General features: G+C 39.7%; 1 protein-coding gene across 4 annotated transcripts in view; it reads left to right on the top strand.

Moving 5' to 3' along the window:
• Positions 1-15,385, top strand: part of Rgs7 (regulator of G protein signaling 7) — a 357,666-nt gene that overhangs the window by 325,427 nt on the left and 16,854 nt on the right. For all 4 annotated transcript variants that reach the window (XM_075989209.1, XM_075989210.1, XM_075989208.1 and 1 more), the window contains 6 exons: positions 3,919-4,017; positions 5,403-5,464; positions 6,800-6,910; positions 9,208-9,333; positions 12,264-12,450; positions 13,525-13,614. In XM_075989209.1, the coding sequence (XP_075845324.1) occupies positions 3,919-4,017; positions 5,403-5,464; positions 6,800-6,910; positions 9,208-9,333; positions 12,264-12,450; positions 13,525-13,614 (675 nt within the window). The remainder of the gene's footprint in view (positions 1-3,918; positions 4,018-5,402; positions 5,465-6,799; positions 6,911-9,207; positions 9,334-12,263; positions 12,451-13,524; positions 13,615-15,385) is intronic.

Genomic DNA, 15,385 nt, shown 5'->3' with positions numbered 1-15,385 from the left:
GTTTTCAGGGTGGACCATTTGGTATTGGATAACCAATTTGTGTGCTCTTTCCTGGGGAAAGTCTTTCTCCCATTCTGGTAGTTCAATAGTTGCCAATAGTTCTTTGTCTGAGATTGAGGCCTCCATGAGCTTTCCCATTTCCATGTTAGTTTGTTTAATAGTTCTTTCTGTAGGAACTATTTAGACAACTTTGCTGCTGAGACTTTGTGGGTGTAGCTTTCTTGGCATCTCCAGGAGACAGTGGCTTTTCTTAGTCTTAAGGACAAATTCCCTTAGTCTTAGGGACAAATTTCGTAGCCCTTTCTTCTATCCTTAACTCCAGAATTCCGTGACTGAAGCTGCCAAGTTCTGCTGCTTGTTGGAACTGAAACTTGACTCCCTCATTCAATAACTTCTTAACCAGTTTTCTGCCTTTGGTTGTAACCTTTACTGCCTCAGCTTGGCTGTCCTGGAACTTGCTCTGCAGACCAGGCTGGCCCCAAACTCAGAGAGCCACCCACCTCTACATTCCTAGTGCTATGATTAAAGGGGTATACCACCACTCTCTGCTCTAAGGTTTTCTTGAAATCCTTTTCACGAGTTAAAAACTTAGCTGGGTGGGTTCTTGCCCTGAGGTAACCACTCCATTTATTCAATTCCTTAATTCATCTATCTCCTTGAACATGGTATTAGCTCTATTCTACTTCCTGGTGCTCCTTTTCTCAATCTGGACATTTTGTATTTTTATTTGCTCAGATTGTTTCTTTTCATTATATGTCTTCATTAGAGTTGTCCCTAATAATCACGTAACAGAGTCTATATTGAGATTTCCTCTGCCAAGGGAATTAATATAAAACTTTTCAATTTAGTCTCAGGTAGACTCTTTAGACCAAGGCAAAAAGCAGCCCCATTCTCCACCTATATATAACAACAGCAACCTCTAGTCTATATGCTAATATTCTTTCCCCCTGAAATCTCTTGAGCCAACACCACACAGTTTAAATAACTCTTAGCACCACTGTCTCCCATGCTCCTACTAGTATGGCCCATTAAGCAGTGCTTAAAGCATTCCACTGCTTTCCTAACCCAAGGTCCCAAAGTCCGTATTATTCCCAACAAAAACATGGTCAGGCCTATCACAGCACCCCAGTCCCTGGTACCAACTTTTGTCTTAATTAGAGTTTCTATTGCTGTGAAGAGACACAATAACAATGGCAATTCTTTAAAAAGAAAACATTAATTGAGGTGGTGGCTTACAGTTTCAGAGGGCCAGTTCATTATCATCATGGTGGAGCATGGTGGCATATAGGCAGACATGGAGCTGTAGAGGTAGCTGAGAATCCTATGTCTTGCAGGCAGCAGGAAGTGGTCTGTGACACTGAATGAAACCTCAAAACCTGCCCCCACAATGACACACTTCCTTCAACAAGGCCATACCTATTTCAACAAGGCGACACCTCTCAATAGTGACACTCCCTATGAACTTATGGGGGTGCCAATTACATTCAAGCTACCATATGGGCCATTTTGAGAGAAGTTATTTTTTTTATTTTTTAATGTATTATTTGAGAATCCTTACATGTGTATATGTGGATAATATGTTTAGATCACATCTACCCCCTACTCTTTCTTTTTCAACTTCATGCAAGAGATATAGATTAATACAGAGGCTTTCACTTAGTCAACAGCAAGAAATTGTAGAGTGGTCAACACTAAGTGGGACATTAGTTTAGCCCCTACTGTTCCCAAGGCTCAAGGATCACCATAGAAGAGGGAGCAGAAAGAATGTAAGATTGCTATGACACAATCAGCAAAACAGAAGAGGCCCATTGCACACAGGAACTCACAGTGGTTCTGCCAGCATGTACATGACTGTACAAGATCAAACCAGCTAACATTTCAGCATGGATGGGGAAAGGGCATACAAAGTAACATGCAGTTGAGGCCTATTGGCAATTGAAAGCTACTGGGGAAATGAATGTCTGTTTTTAATTATTTATTGTTATGTGATGAAGTCTCACGTGTCCCAGGATGGCTTTGAACTCACTGTGTAACTGAATATGACCTTTTGATCTTTCTTCTTCCACTTTCTGAGTGCTAAAATCAAGGATGTGTGCCACCACACCTGATTATATATAGTGAAGCAGACGCTGGGCAAGCACTCCACCACTGACCATTCCCAACCCCAGTGAAGAAAGAGTGCTTTCTCATTTGTAAAAACTATGTATGCACACACCATACACACACCATATACATACCACACACACACACACCATACACACAGCATGTTGACCGAGTTTTCTGTCCCACCTGGTCCTGCCTGGTCAGGCAGTTATTCAGTCACAAAGAAATACACAGAGGTTTATATTATTTATAAACTGATTAGTTAGCCTATTAGCTCAGGCTTCTTATTAACTCTTATAACTTATATTAGCCCGTTATTCTTGTCTGTGTTAGCCACGTAGCTTGGTACCTTTTTTGGCAAGGCAGTCACATCTTGCTTATTCTGTGTCTGGCTTCCTCTGTATCTGGGTAATGACCCCAGACTGAAACTTTCCTCTTCCCATAATTCTCATTGCCATGCCTCTACTTCCTGCCTGGTCACCATCGCCCAGCCTATACTTCCTGTCTGGCTACTGGCCAATCAGAATTTTATTACAAATAATACAAGTGGTAGGATAAAAAAAACTTTGTCCCACAGCACACTCACACCCACATAGAACACATGCACACAAGCACATGCACATACATACACACACGTATCTCTAGCCAGCACCAGTCATTCTAAGAATAGCCTAGAAATTGGTATCATTGACAAAGAACATTCTGTGCCTCAGAAGACCTTCTTTTCTGTGATTTTAGCCCCATGTAACTCCAACATTTTTCTAAAGTGGGTGCTCTTACATGAAGATGAACCAAAACTAAGGTTTTGGTTTTTTGTTTGTTTGTTTTTTTGAGGTTTAGGAACCTTATTTCATGTTGTTCTTTTCTTCCTTCAAAGATCCCAACATAGCCCAAGTACTTTTTCTTTTGAGGTAGTTTCCCTTTATGTTAGAACAGGAAAGTCACAGAAAGAGTCACAAAGTCCATTTAGATGCAACTAGCAAGGATTTTGCCACTCGGAACTCTCTGAGACAAAGAGCAAAGGCAGTCCACAGTGAGCCCAGCTGTGTAGACACTCCCGGTTCCTTTCATCTACTCCTGGCGAACCCTCGGCTCACTCCACTAGTGCAGCCAAACAGAATTCAAAAGTCAGTCAGCTCTCTGAACAGGGCCCTGGGCTCCCACTTCTCCCTGAATTATTCAAAATGCCCTTCCTGTGGCTGACTGAGCAGTGGGACCAATGGGAGAAGAGAGCAGAAAGGTAAACAAGGTGGAAATTGGGTGTGCTGAGGTCATCGCTCCCCCCCTTCTAGCACTGGCCTGTGTTGATATGTGAGCTGAGCCTCCTCCGCCTTCCTTCCAGAAAGCCAAGAGTAACAGGAGAGCTTTTCACACGCCATCAGTGATGGCAGAAACCTGTGGTGGAATGCAATGAAGTGCTGTGGAAAGAAAGAATCAGTGTATGTCAGCTCAGTTTGTCTAGCACACAGTTGGGGGTTGTGGACATTATTACTCCAAAGAATATAACCTCTCTCTCTCTCTCTCTCTCTCTCTCTCTCTCTCTCTCTCTCTCTCTCTCTCTCTCTCTCTTTATTATATGTAATTTTAGGTAGATATAAAGTAATGATTCCTTATTTATTCTTCAAGTATCCTTGGTGATATTTATCCCTCCTGCCTTCCTCTTCTCTACTACTGCTTTGATTTTTAGATTTTTGATAAGAAACATCATGAAATTAATTTTTAGTAGTTCACTGAATACACGATAGCATGTGCATTTTAGACAGTCTCTGGTTACCAGGGATATCTTGTCCTGACCCTTTTCTTATTTTACTATAGTCAGTCTATGGTTTACAAAATGACATCCGAAGCCACAGTCCTACCCACACACCTACACCAGAAACCAAGCCTCCTACAGAAGACGAGCTGCACCAACAGGTACGTCCACCTGTGAAATGGCCAACTGAGGGTTCGTGGGAAAGCAGCTATGCAGAGGAGAGAATGAGCATTCATTCTGGGTGGAATCTGGAAGGTTCTTTGTATGTTCAACTGCTTCATAGAGATTTACAGTGGAAAAGTAGTGGGCGTCGGTCATGGTGGCACATGCCTGTAATCCCGGCTTGCAGAGGCTGAAAGTAGGAGGATCAAAGTTTCCAGGAGAACTGTGTTTGAGCACAGACTCTGTCTCAAAATAAAAACAAAACAACATGTTAAACAAAGGGGCAGAAGTAAGCTCAGTTGGAAGTGTGTTTGTTTGGCCTGTGCAAGACTTTGGGGGCTAATCTCCAGCAGTCCTGTGTGTGTGCATTGATCTGATTCTAAGACATGATCCTTGAGACATATAATACATGGAAATGCTTTTCAAAACTCTTCACTAATTTTTCCCTTCTTTGCCTTCAGACAATTTTTGGCAACCATGCACCTGCCTTAGAGGTGTCTTAGAGTTGCTCTGTACCCTAGAGCTGTGTCTTAAAGGAGTGGGCAGCAGCTTAGCGACAGTCTTATTTCCCACATGAAGCGATATGATCACCAGAGAATGTGGGCGTTTTTGTTTCTGCAGCCCTAATTTCTCTAACTTTTTGAGGTTTGGCATGATCAATCCTCGTGTGTCATCATGGTCTGCATGTTCCTTTTTCAAAGTTAATTTGTCTCCAAGAAATATTTCAAAGCCAATGCCAAAGTCTCCTATCAAATCATAGTTGACTTAATCAGAGGGATGATCCTCCACTTTTGATTGTTTTCCCTAATATTTTACTGCTCTGTGCTTTATCAATATGTTAATGTTAGTTTTTATGCTGTATCTTATAATTACCATCAGGAAAAAGTAGTTCGGGACTTCTTTTCTAAAGTAGTTTTATTGTGTATTTATATCTATATGGGCATGTGCCACGAGCTGATAAAATTACTTTCAAAATACATAATTCTAATCCTTTCTTTGGATAACACAAGGATGTAAAATTTATTTTAAAATTATGGTAACCAATAATACTCCATTTGTTTTATGAGTTAAATCTTTGCAGAGTAATTGGATTCTGAATCTAGTTGTTTGTCAAGAATGTTTAAAACCCAACATAGCACTTTTCAGATAAAGTTACATTTTTTTGAAGCAAGCATTGAAATCAAATGCATTGCTATTCTAAAGTTAGACTGGTTATGTTTACATTCAAATAGATTATGTATTTTCAACCCTTTCAGAGTTTTCTGTTTTCGCATTTTTCTAGCTTTAGATTTTTTTCTAGAAGGGACTCAGCGAGAATTGGAATTTAGAGTAGAGAATCAAGATGCCCTGTTTATGCAACTATGTCTTCAACTTTCTGTTTCAGATAAAATACTGGCAAATACAGTTAGATAGACATCGATTAAAAATGTCAAAAGTTGCTGATAGGTAAGCATTTAAGATATCAATACATTCCTTATTTTTTAAAGAAGTGTTTATTTTTATTTTATGTGTTTGTGATTTGTCCGCATGTATGTCTATGCATGTGTGTGTCTGCTGCCCATGGAGGACAAAAGAAAGCATTGGATCCCCTGAAACTGCAGTTACGGATGTTTGTGAGCCACCATGTGGATTCTGGGAATCGAACTCAGGTCCTCTATAAGAGCAGCCAGTGCTCTTAACCACTGAGCCATCACTCCAGTCCCATGCTATAAACTTTAAATGTCATATGGCAGCTGTTTTGAAGATAGTAACCAGGTGGTTGGAGGCCAATGAAAGTAAATGTTGAAACATTTGCTGGACTATGTTGTATTATTTTTGCCCATGAAAAAAATATCTGAAGAAGTCTCTCGTCATAGTTTAAAGACAATAGAATAATGATTATCTAACATTTCAGAAGTCCAATCCTTGTGGAACCAAGAATCTGGTTGATGGGAGTGGCTTCTTCTCACTCCTGGTAGAAACAAACCTATTAATTTATTGTCTCTTATTTGGCAACCTGGTAACTCTCTAAATTCACTAAAATTCATAATGAGTTCTTCTATTTGTTAAGAACTTGAATTAAACTCAATTTTAGATTTACCTTTTCTTAATTAAAAAATCTGTGTTTGTGAAAATAAAACATCATATTTTCAGTGAATTAAAATACTTTTAGCGGCTTATGTTTTTCCAATGTGGATTCTACTAACAAACATAAACAGACATGGAATATTATAACCATCCCTCATTTTCCTCCCCTTCCACAGAGGAAGTGACTTAGAAAATAAAAGTCTATTCTTAATAAAAATATATGCTGTTTGCTTAACGAGTCTCCCAATTGTTCTTTTCCAACTTTACTCCATCTGCTTACCTTTTGTTTTTGATAGGATTCTTTTAAAAATATTAGCTAGTGAGTCCTATCTATATTTGAGGCAAAATTTGTCTTCCAATCCTTTCTCCAACTTGGTCACCATCTGCACTGCTAGGAATGTGCTAGCTAGCCGGGATGGGAATGTCACTTAGTACTTACTGCTCAGGCAGAACTGGCCATGTAGTCTTTACAAGAGGATACTCGCTTCCACATTCAGGCTGGAAGGTGGAATCCTCAACCACATCTGCCTGCCAGATGTAAGTTGTTGCATGCAGGATGTGGAAACATAGAAATTGCTGTTGGATTTCTTTCTGTAAGTAGATGTGGATTCCCTGGCCATCCATATTCATGCTGTTTCCCTTACTTTGAACACAGTATTATTTCAGGTTGAAAAATGAAGCTGAAAATGTTTTTTCCCTCTGTTTTCTCCCTAGTCTACTAAGTTATACAGAACAGTATGTAGAATATGACCCGTTTCTTGTGCCACCTGACCCTTCTAACCCATGGCTCTCAGATGATACTACCTTCTGGGAACTTGAAGCAAGGTAAAGATATGGTCTCTTCCTTTCAAATATGTCAGCGACTTAAGAACGTGTATGTGAAATAACAGAGTTAGGAGCTGACTTCTTGTAGAGGTGGTTTTGTTTTGCTCTGCAGCATCCATAATTTATCATTCTTAGTCAAAAAGAGACTTTAGACATGGGCTTTCGCTCTGAGATTTGGCCTGCTTCTAGAGCACTGTTCTTCTATAGTGAGAAGGCCACTTGGCCACTTGTTCATTTCCTGGCCATATAGACCCCCAAAATAATCACAAAGAAACTGTATTAATTAAATTACTGCTTGGCCCATTATCTCTATCTTCTTATTGGCTAACTTTTACATACTAGTTTAACCTATTACTATTAATCTGTATATCACTGTTTGGCTGTGGCTTACTGGCTAAAGTTCCAGTATCCATCTCTGGTGGCTACATGGCTTCTCTCTGACTCCACCTTTCTTTCTCCCAGCATTCAGTCTGTCTTCCCCACCTACCTAAGTTCTGTCTTGCTATAGGTCCAAAGCAGTTTCTTTATTTATTGATGCACAGCATACAGAGGAAATCCCACATCATTCTTCCACCAGAAAGGATGGAATCTAGTCATTCATGGCAACCTGGATGGAACTGTAAAACACTATGTTATATGAAATAAATGGCATACAGAAACAAGAGAACCATACGATTTTACAAAATATAAAAAACCAGGAAGCTGAGAGTAAATGGTGGTTACATAGGTTAGGAAAAGTAGAAGAGAAGGGGGCATAAGGAAAGGTTGATCAATGAACATTAAATAATAGTTGCATGGGATCTAGGATCTCTAGTATGCTGTTTGAAGTAGGGTGACTGCTGATATCTATGTGTTGTGTATTTGAAAACTCTAGACAAAGGGATCCTGAATACCTTAGAGACATGCTGCTTGAGAAGATGTATTTACCCTGATTTAAACATTACACAATATGCATGCTCCAGAATATCGTGTGTGTGAGTTTTATATATTCTAAAACTTTAATTTTTGAAACAAATCTATACTGCTGAAACAAAGAACTGACCCAAAATTAGGGGTGACATTTTAAAGATAGGTTATTCAGAGTTCAGATCCTTCCTTTTTTAAGACTCAGCCCCTCTAATAAATCATTTGAAAATGCTTTTAGTCGTACAGGCTTGTGTTTAGGTAAAATGGATGCCAAACCCTCACTCAAGTTAAGCCCAGGACAAACACGCCTATATAAACCTCATTTTAAAACTAGATAAACTCACCATGAATACAGAGAAACTGACTTTTAGAAACCCAAGCATAATTTAGAACTCCAGATTTCTTTGGTGAGCTATGTGGGGAGTTGCAGCATCCATCTTGAGCCTCATTCAGAGGTGGTTTCATGTATCTTTACAAAGGCAGTATCAGTATTCAATAGCACTTCTGTTTTGTTTTGCTTTAGGCAGGGTCTCCTGTAGCTCATGTTGACCTTCAACTCATTATGTAGCTAAGGATGCCACCCAGCTCCTTAGCCTTCTACCTCTTAACTCCTCGTCACTGGGACTACAAACCTGGCTCCAGGTTGTATTTATGAGCCATCTCTTTTATATCCAGCCATAGATCTCAAATATTTACCAATTCACTCTTCAGTCACAAGTTTTGTACATATATATGAGGAATCTGGAAACCCCCCCCCCAATCCATGACTAAATACTGTTCATATTTAATTGTAACAGAGTCATATGTAGAAATGAGGCCTTTTAGGTACAAATGCATCATTACAAGAATGACTAATGTCAGACTGGAACTGTATAGTGGATGAAATAAGGCTCTGGGTAATAAAGGCTGGATTTTTGCCCCTTATTTCTCGTATAGAAGTATCATGTTATAACTCCTTATGCATCGGCTTTTTCATCTACATAAAATGAGAGGGGGAATGCCAGTCTCATAAAATTGCTATGAATCCTTCCAGACTCTTAGTTACAGATTGTGTTATTAATCTAATTTATACCTCCCCGTGATTTCATGTAAAGTATATCATCAGTGATATATTACTATTCTAGAGGATAAGCTAAAGATAGTCATTCTTCTAAGGTATGTATGATAAAGAAAATAGGAATTTGCCCAGGCATAGTGGCACATATCTTTAATCCTATCACATGGGAGGCAGTAGCAAGTGGATCTCTGTAAATTCAAGGCCAACAGGGTCTATACAGTGAGTTCCAGGTAAGACAGGGCCACACAGTGAGACCCTGCCCCACCTCAACCACCCCCCACAAATGGAAATTGTAATACAAAGAATATATTTAGTCTTATTTTCTCTCCAACAGCAAAGAACCAAGTCAACAGAGAGTAAAACGATGGGGTTTTGGCATGGATGAGGCATTGAAAGACCCAGTTGGGAGAGAGCAGTTCCTTAAGTTTCTAGAATCAGAATTCAGCTCAGAGAACTTAAGGTAAGACACATTTTGTCATTATGAGTTAAAGAGCCACTGTTTTTTCTAGTTATTCTAGATGTAATAGACCTGTTGCTCTCATATTATCACAAAATGATGTAAACAAATTTCATTTCTGACACTAAAGATGCAAGAAAGATAGCAAGACAAAAGTTATCCAGCATTATCAGTTCCTTTTCATAATTCATTTTCGCACTTCCTCTGGATTTGTTGACTACATAAATGTAAAACTTTTGAAATTGACACCATAAAAAATTACAATCCCAAGCCTGATATTCTGACAAAATGGAAAAGGTCTCTGTCAGTCACTGTTCACATAATAATGCAGACTCAGGGAATTTTAGTCCTTCATGGTGGGAAAGCATGACAGAGCAACTCAGGTCATGGCAGTGAGAGTGGGAGCCTAGGGTTGCTCACATCATGCTGATATAGGAAGCAGAGAACATGGATGCACAAATATTATATGTGTGTATGGATGGATATATTTTTAAACTGTCTATTTTATGCCTATCATGTGCCTTTATTAAATGATAAGGCTCCCGCAGCTTTCTAAAATACCACTACCAAAAAGGGGACCAGGCATTCAAGACATGGGGAACCCCTTTGTGGGGCATTTCAGAGTTCAATCTTAACAATGATCAATAGGACTTGTATGGTTATTTTAAAACATCAACACCTATCATTATTAACTTCCAACAGCATGTCTCCCGTAAGAAAGAGAGTGAATGTCTCAAAGACCTTAGAACAAAAGTCAAAGGAAAGCTTTTATTTTTATTTTTTTAATTGTGTGCCTTTAGATTCAGTAGCGCTGTTGATAGCTCCTCAGCCTTTAGCTAAGAAGAGGCACAGCAGGGCTGTTGAGCCTAATGGTGCATGGTGCAGAGAAAGAGGCCAGGGCACTTGTTCTGCCCACCTGTCCTCAGCATTCCGATCTGCTGTAATATTTCCTACCTCAAGGGACACCTAGGACAAACTTTTTAAATAGGAGGCATTTGAATGTTCATAGATCTGCTTAAGACGATTAAAACAATATGTTCTCACTACATGAAAAATTCCCCCTTTTTTTTTCTGGTGAGGTTCTCCATTGGTTGTTCTTTGAAACCTAATATACTGTTTTGTTTTGTTTTTTTGCCGTGTCTTACTAGGCTCTGTGAAATTCATTTATAAAAGGATATTGGCATCTATTTCTTTTCATGAGCGCTGAGCTAGCAAAAGTCTATTTGTTGCGTTCTCTTTAGGAATTAATCAGAAACATGCATAATGGTGACAGATGCCTCAGTGTTGAGGCAGGATGATTCTGGTCAGATCTGGAATCTTTTCATTTTCTCCGTCTGTCATGGATTCTTGAGTGTGCTCTCTTGTCTTGTGGGGTTTGGAGAATCCTGGGGGTTTTGCTGGGTTTACTAAGTAAACTTTTCAAGAAAACAAGTGGCCCCATGGGATGCTGGAGCTGAGTCCTTAGTTAGATAAGAGAATAGGGAGGGTACCTCACCTAGAGCCACCACAGACATCTTAACAGAGGCTTGCAGGCTGAGAGCGGGTGATGAGGAGACATCCTGGCTAAAATCAGAGAGCAAAGACATAGTGCAGTATATTAATACTGGGCTTCAGGGAGGAACTGAGTCACTGCGAAGTCTTTACTTTTGTTACACCTTTGCTATTTCTTATGTTTTATTAACCCTATGCCGGACTAATTTTCCCAAGAGATATCACATATAAGAACTCTAGGGCTGAGGAGATGGCTTGCTCAGTAAGGACTTGCTCTGTAGGCCTGGGGATCCGAATCTGATGCCCAGAACCCATGTTAAAAACAAGTCTGAATGTGACGGTGCATCACACAGCAGTCAGTGCTACACAGGCGGAGACAGGAAGACACCCAGGCCCCAATGGCCAGCCAGTCTCACCAACTCAGTAAACTCCAAACCAATGAAAGACACTCAGAATCTAAGGTGGGGTGTGGACTGTAGTTCTGTGGTAAAGAACTTGTGCAGTAAGTTCTGCGTATGTGCGACCCTAGGTTCAATCCGTGGATTGTTGATATAATTCAAAAAGATCCACAGAGAAAAGAAAAAAAAAACCTGAACTCCCACAAACACATCTATATTAACACACCAGACACACACACACACACACACACACACACACACACACACACACGCATGCACTCACCTATAATAAAGAAAGTGAAAGTAAAAGAAAACTAAAGAGGATGGCCCATTTAGGAACATGCAGGCATAGATATTAAATATGTCTTATATATGTATATACACATGTATTTCTTGAGTTGTCTATTATATGCCTATCACATTTCTTTATCAAGATCATCTCTAGCAACTTAGGAAAGTCAAGACCAGCCTGAGCTATACAAGACCCTATCTTAAAATTAAAAACAAAACTGTAAATGTCTGTCCCACCCAGTCCCGAGGTCTTTTAAAATAATCACTCAGAGGCTTAATATTAATTACAAACTGTTTGGCCTGTTAGCTCGGGCTTATTATTAGTTAGCTCTGACAACTAAATTTACCCATTTCTGTGAGTACATATTTTACCACAAGGCTCATGGCTTGTTGCCTCACATCTTGCTTCTCCAGAAGTTGCTGGTGTCTCTCTGACTCTGTCCTTCTTCTCCCTTATCTCTACTTGCATTTCCCACCTGGCTCTATTCTGCCTGGCTATTGGCCAAATCAGCTACTTTATTAACCAATGATAATTAAACATAGTCACAGCATGCGGAGAGGTTATCCCACAGCATAAAACTTGCCAAAACTAACATTTATGCTTTTAAATATGAGTCTTGAAAGAAAAAGAAAGCTAGTGGGGGCCTGATATTGGAATCCCCAAAAAGAGTGAGCTTGCTAGAGTAGTGAGTTAACATTGCAAGAATGCCCAGGTGCGCCTTCGGGGCTCAGAGGTCCTGTGGTGTTTTGTAGGTTCTGGCTGGCAGTGGAGGACCTGAAGAAAAGGCCTATCCGAGAAGTACCCTCTCGGGTGCAGGAAATATGGCAGGAATTTCTGGCTCCTGGGGCCCCCAGTGCCATTAACTTGGATTCCAAGAGCTACGACAAGACCACACAGAGCGTGAAGGAACCAGGAAGATACACATTTGAAGATGCTCAGGTAGGCACATAGTCTAGCTCTCAGGGCCATGAGACCCACGGCTCTCTGGAGTGTTTACAGCTCAGGTAACTGGACATTTAATAAGTCTCATTGATTGAGGACAGAACAGAGACATTTCAAAGTAAGTCATCTTTTAAACCCCTGGGAATTTTTTTAAAATATAAATTTAGTGTTTGTACATGAGAATTCCATGGGCCATCCAGGACACTCTCATCATCATGCATAACTGTACAACTAACTGCTATTTCACTAGATTTGGAAGACAATGGAACATATAAGTTTCCCTAAACCAGAGCAGAACCTCACGGGTTTGGATCATGTTGGAGTTAAATGACATGTGTTCTTTGCTTGACTTCTTCTTCCATCAGCTGTCATCTGTAGAATGCAAGAGAGGCTAGGGTGTAGCTCCTCAGTAAAGCCCTTATCGAAAATACATGAATCTTGACCCTCAGTTCAAAGGGGAGAGAGAGGGAGAACTCTGCACTCATTAGGAATGGATGACCAACAGATTCCCATATAAAAAAAAAAAAAACAAACAGATGCACATTGGAAAATTTGTCCTTTCACTAACCCAACAACTAATTTCAGGCTTGTGTTCTGAGTTAAAGTAGGTGTAAAAGATAACCTATCATGGTATTGATTCCCAAGAGTGTGATCCACTTGAGCTGCTGGCTCACCCAGCAGCTGTAGGTGCCAAGAGTCTCCAAGATGGCTGTACGGTCTTTACGTCACATTATCCACTCTGGACTCGGAGTCTACAGATTTGTTTCAATTTTCAAAGTTTCCATATAAATTGTCATACTGATGTGAAGTTACGTCCCCTTGGGTAAATTCTATTATTAAAATGAGAACATATGGTTTCTCCTCCAGAGTAGCTCCCAGCCCAATGTAAACATTGATCTGGGAAAGAAATGATGGCCTGAAAGACCCAAATGTCCTGTAAACACTAGGTGTTCTTATCAGCACTACAGTTGCTTTTTGTAGCTCTGCATTTGTTTGTTAGCACCTGAGTCTCCTCCTTACAGTGCTTTACTAAACTGATAAAGGAGCCCCTTATCCATTCTCTCTTTCCAGGAGCACATTTACAAGCTGATGAAGAGTGACTCCTATCCCCGCTTTATAAGATCTAGTGCCTACCAGGAACTTCTACAGGCAAAGCGAAAGGTACTGGTTCTTTGTGACCTCTCTTGACTTTAGTTCCTAGTTGTAATTAAGGAAAGTAACTATCTCTGTTGGGCCAGGGTTTTAATAACATGGTAAGTAGTCATTCTCTAAGACCTTTTCCCTCCCATCCATTTCTAAGGGCCATTTAAGTTGGTTTTGTTTCTGTTTGTTGATTGCTCTGTGTATCATTTTTCGGTTGCTTTGGCAGATGTTCATGTTTTACAAAGCCTATTAGATGCTATTTTCATGTTTGATGTTAATCTTTAGTATTTCTGGCTAAAGGAAATGAAAAACTCCAAGTAGAGCCGGGCGGTGGTGGCGCACGCCTTTAATCCCAGCACTCGGGAGGCAGAGGCAGGCGGATCTCTGTGAGTTCGAGACCAGCCTGGTCTACAAGAGTTAGTTCCAGGACAGGCTCCAAAACCACAGAGAAACCCTGTCTCAAAAAACAAAAACAAAAAAAACCTCCAAGTAGAAATAAGTAGAGTGCCGAAAATTGAAGGCAGTTGTGTTTGCTTACAAGGCCAGCGTTTGTATGTTTGTAGAGAAATAGAAACTTACTTTTTTCAAAGATAGCTGCTAAACAGCAAAAGTGTTGGCAGATGAATAGTTTCATTTGACTTATATCCCAAACTACTTAGTATCTTGATAACCTATTCCCAACTAAGATGACAAGCACACACATTTGGGAAGTAGTAGTAGGAGTAATAATAGTAGTGCTGGTGGTAGTGATAGACTTCATTAATTGTTTGTAATTGATGTCTCATGACACATAAATCCCTTATATGATCAATATAACATTAAACAAAACATGTAGAGAAAATCAACATTATTCATTATTTTTTAATGTTAAGAAACCCATAAATTCTTAAATTTCTATGATTAAGCTACAGTTCTGTTAATTTATCACTTAAAATACTGTGATTTTTTTCATAGCCCATTGCCTTTACAGATAAAAATCATTGCAAGTAGCTATACTGCCCAATGTGGCAACTGTTGATGTTTAAAATTCATTTTAATTAATTGAAAGTACACAAATTTATAGCCAACTGATACAAGTTTGAAGATACTCAAGTCAGTCAGTACATGATCTCACCGCTTAGAGCCACAGGACTGATGGTTCTCTGAAGTTCAGTGAACTTCAGGTAACTAGAGAGAAAATAAGTTTCATTGACGGAGGACAGAACAAAGATATTTCAAAATAAGTCGTCTTTTAAACCCTGTGCTCAGTCACTGCAGCTAGAGGCTTTGATAAGAGACAGAATCAAGGAGGATATCCGTCCTTTGAGCAAAGCCTAGCCTACTGAAAGTCTGTACCAAGTTAATGTTATTGGCAGAAATTCAACCTTCATAGAAATTAGAAGCTGATTCTAAAGAAATTCCACAAAATTTTCAGATATATAGGCTCTGCAACTGTCAGCATAAAAGCTTACCATATCTTCCTCATTTCTGCTTAACTTAATTTTGCTTTAAATTGCATCACTTTGTTTGCTCACATATAATTTTGGGGTTTTATGATGAAGTCACTCACAAACAAAAAACCTGGATCCAGTGGTGAGATGCCCCGTGGCAGTCCCATTGCCGTGTGGGCATGAGTTTCATCCGTGGCCCCGGTGGAGTGCTACTTTACCATCCTGTCTTTTTCTGTTCTGTTTTTCTTGCTTTTTTTTTTTAATGTTTCCTTGTTCCCCTTCACCCTACCCCACACCACACATTTAAGTCTGGAAACTCAATGGATCGCAGAACATCTTTTGAGAAATTTGCACAGAAT

This window comes from Microtus pennsylvanicus, chromosome 10 (assembly GCF_037038515.1).
Source record: "Microtus pennsylvanicus isolate mMicPen1 chromosome 10, mMicPen1.hap1, whole genome shotgun sequence".
NCBI lineage: Eukaryota > Metazoa > Chordata > Mammalia > Rodentia > Cricetidae > Microtus > Microtus pennsylvanicus.
Note: the sequence above shows the minus strand (reverse complement) of the source record. Positions and strands in the feature narration are given on the sequence as shown.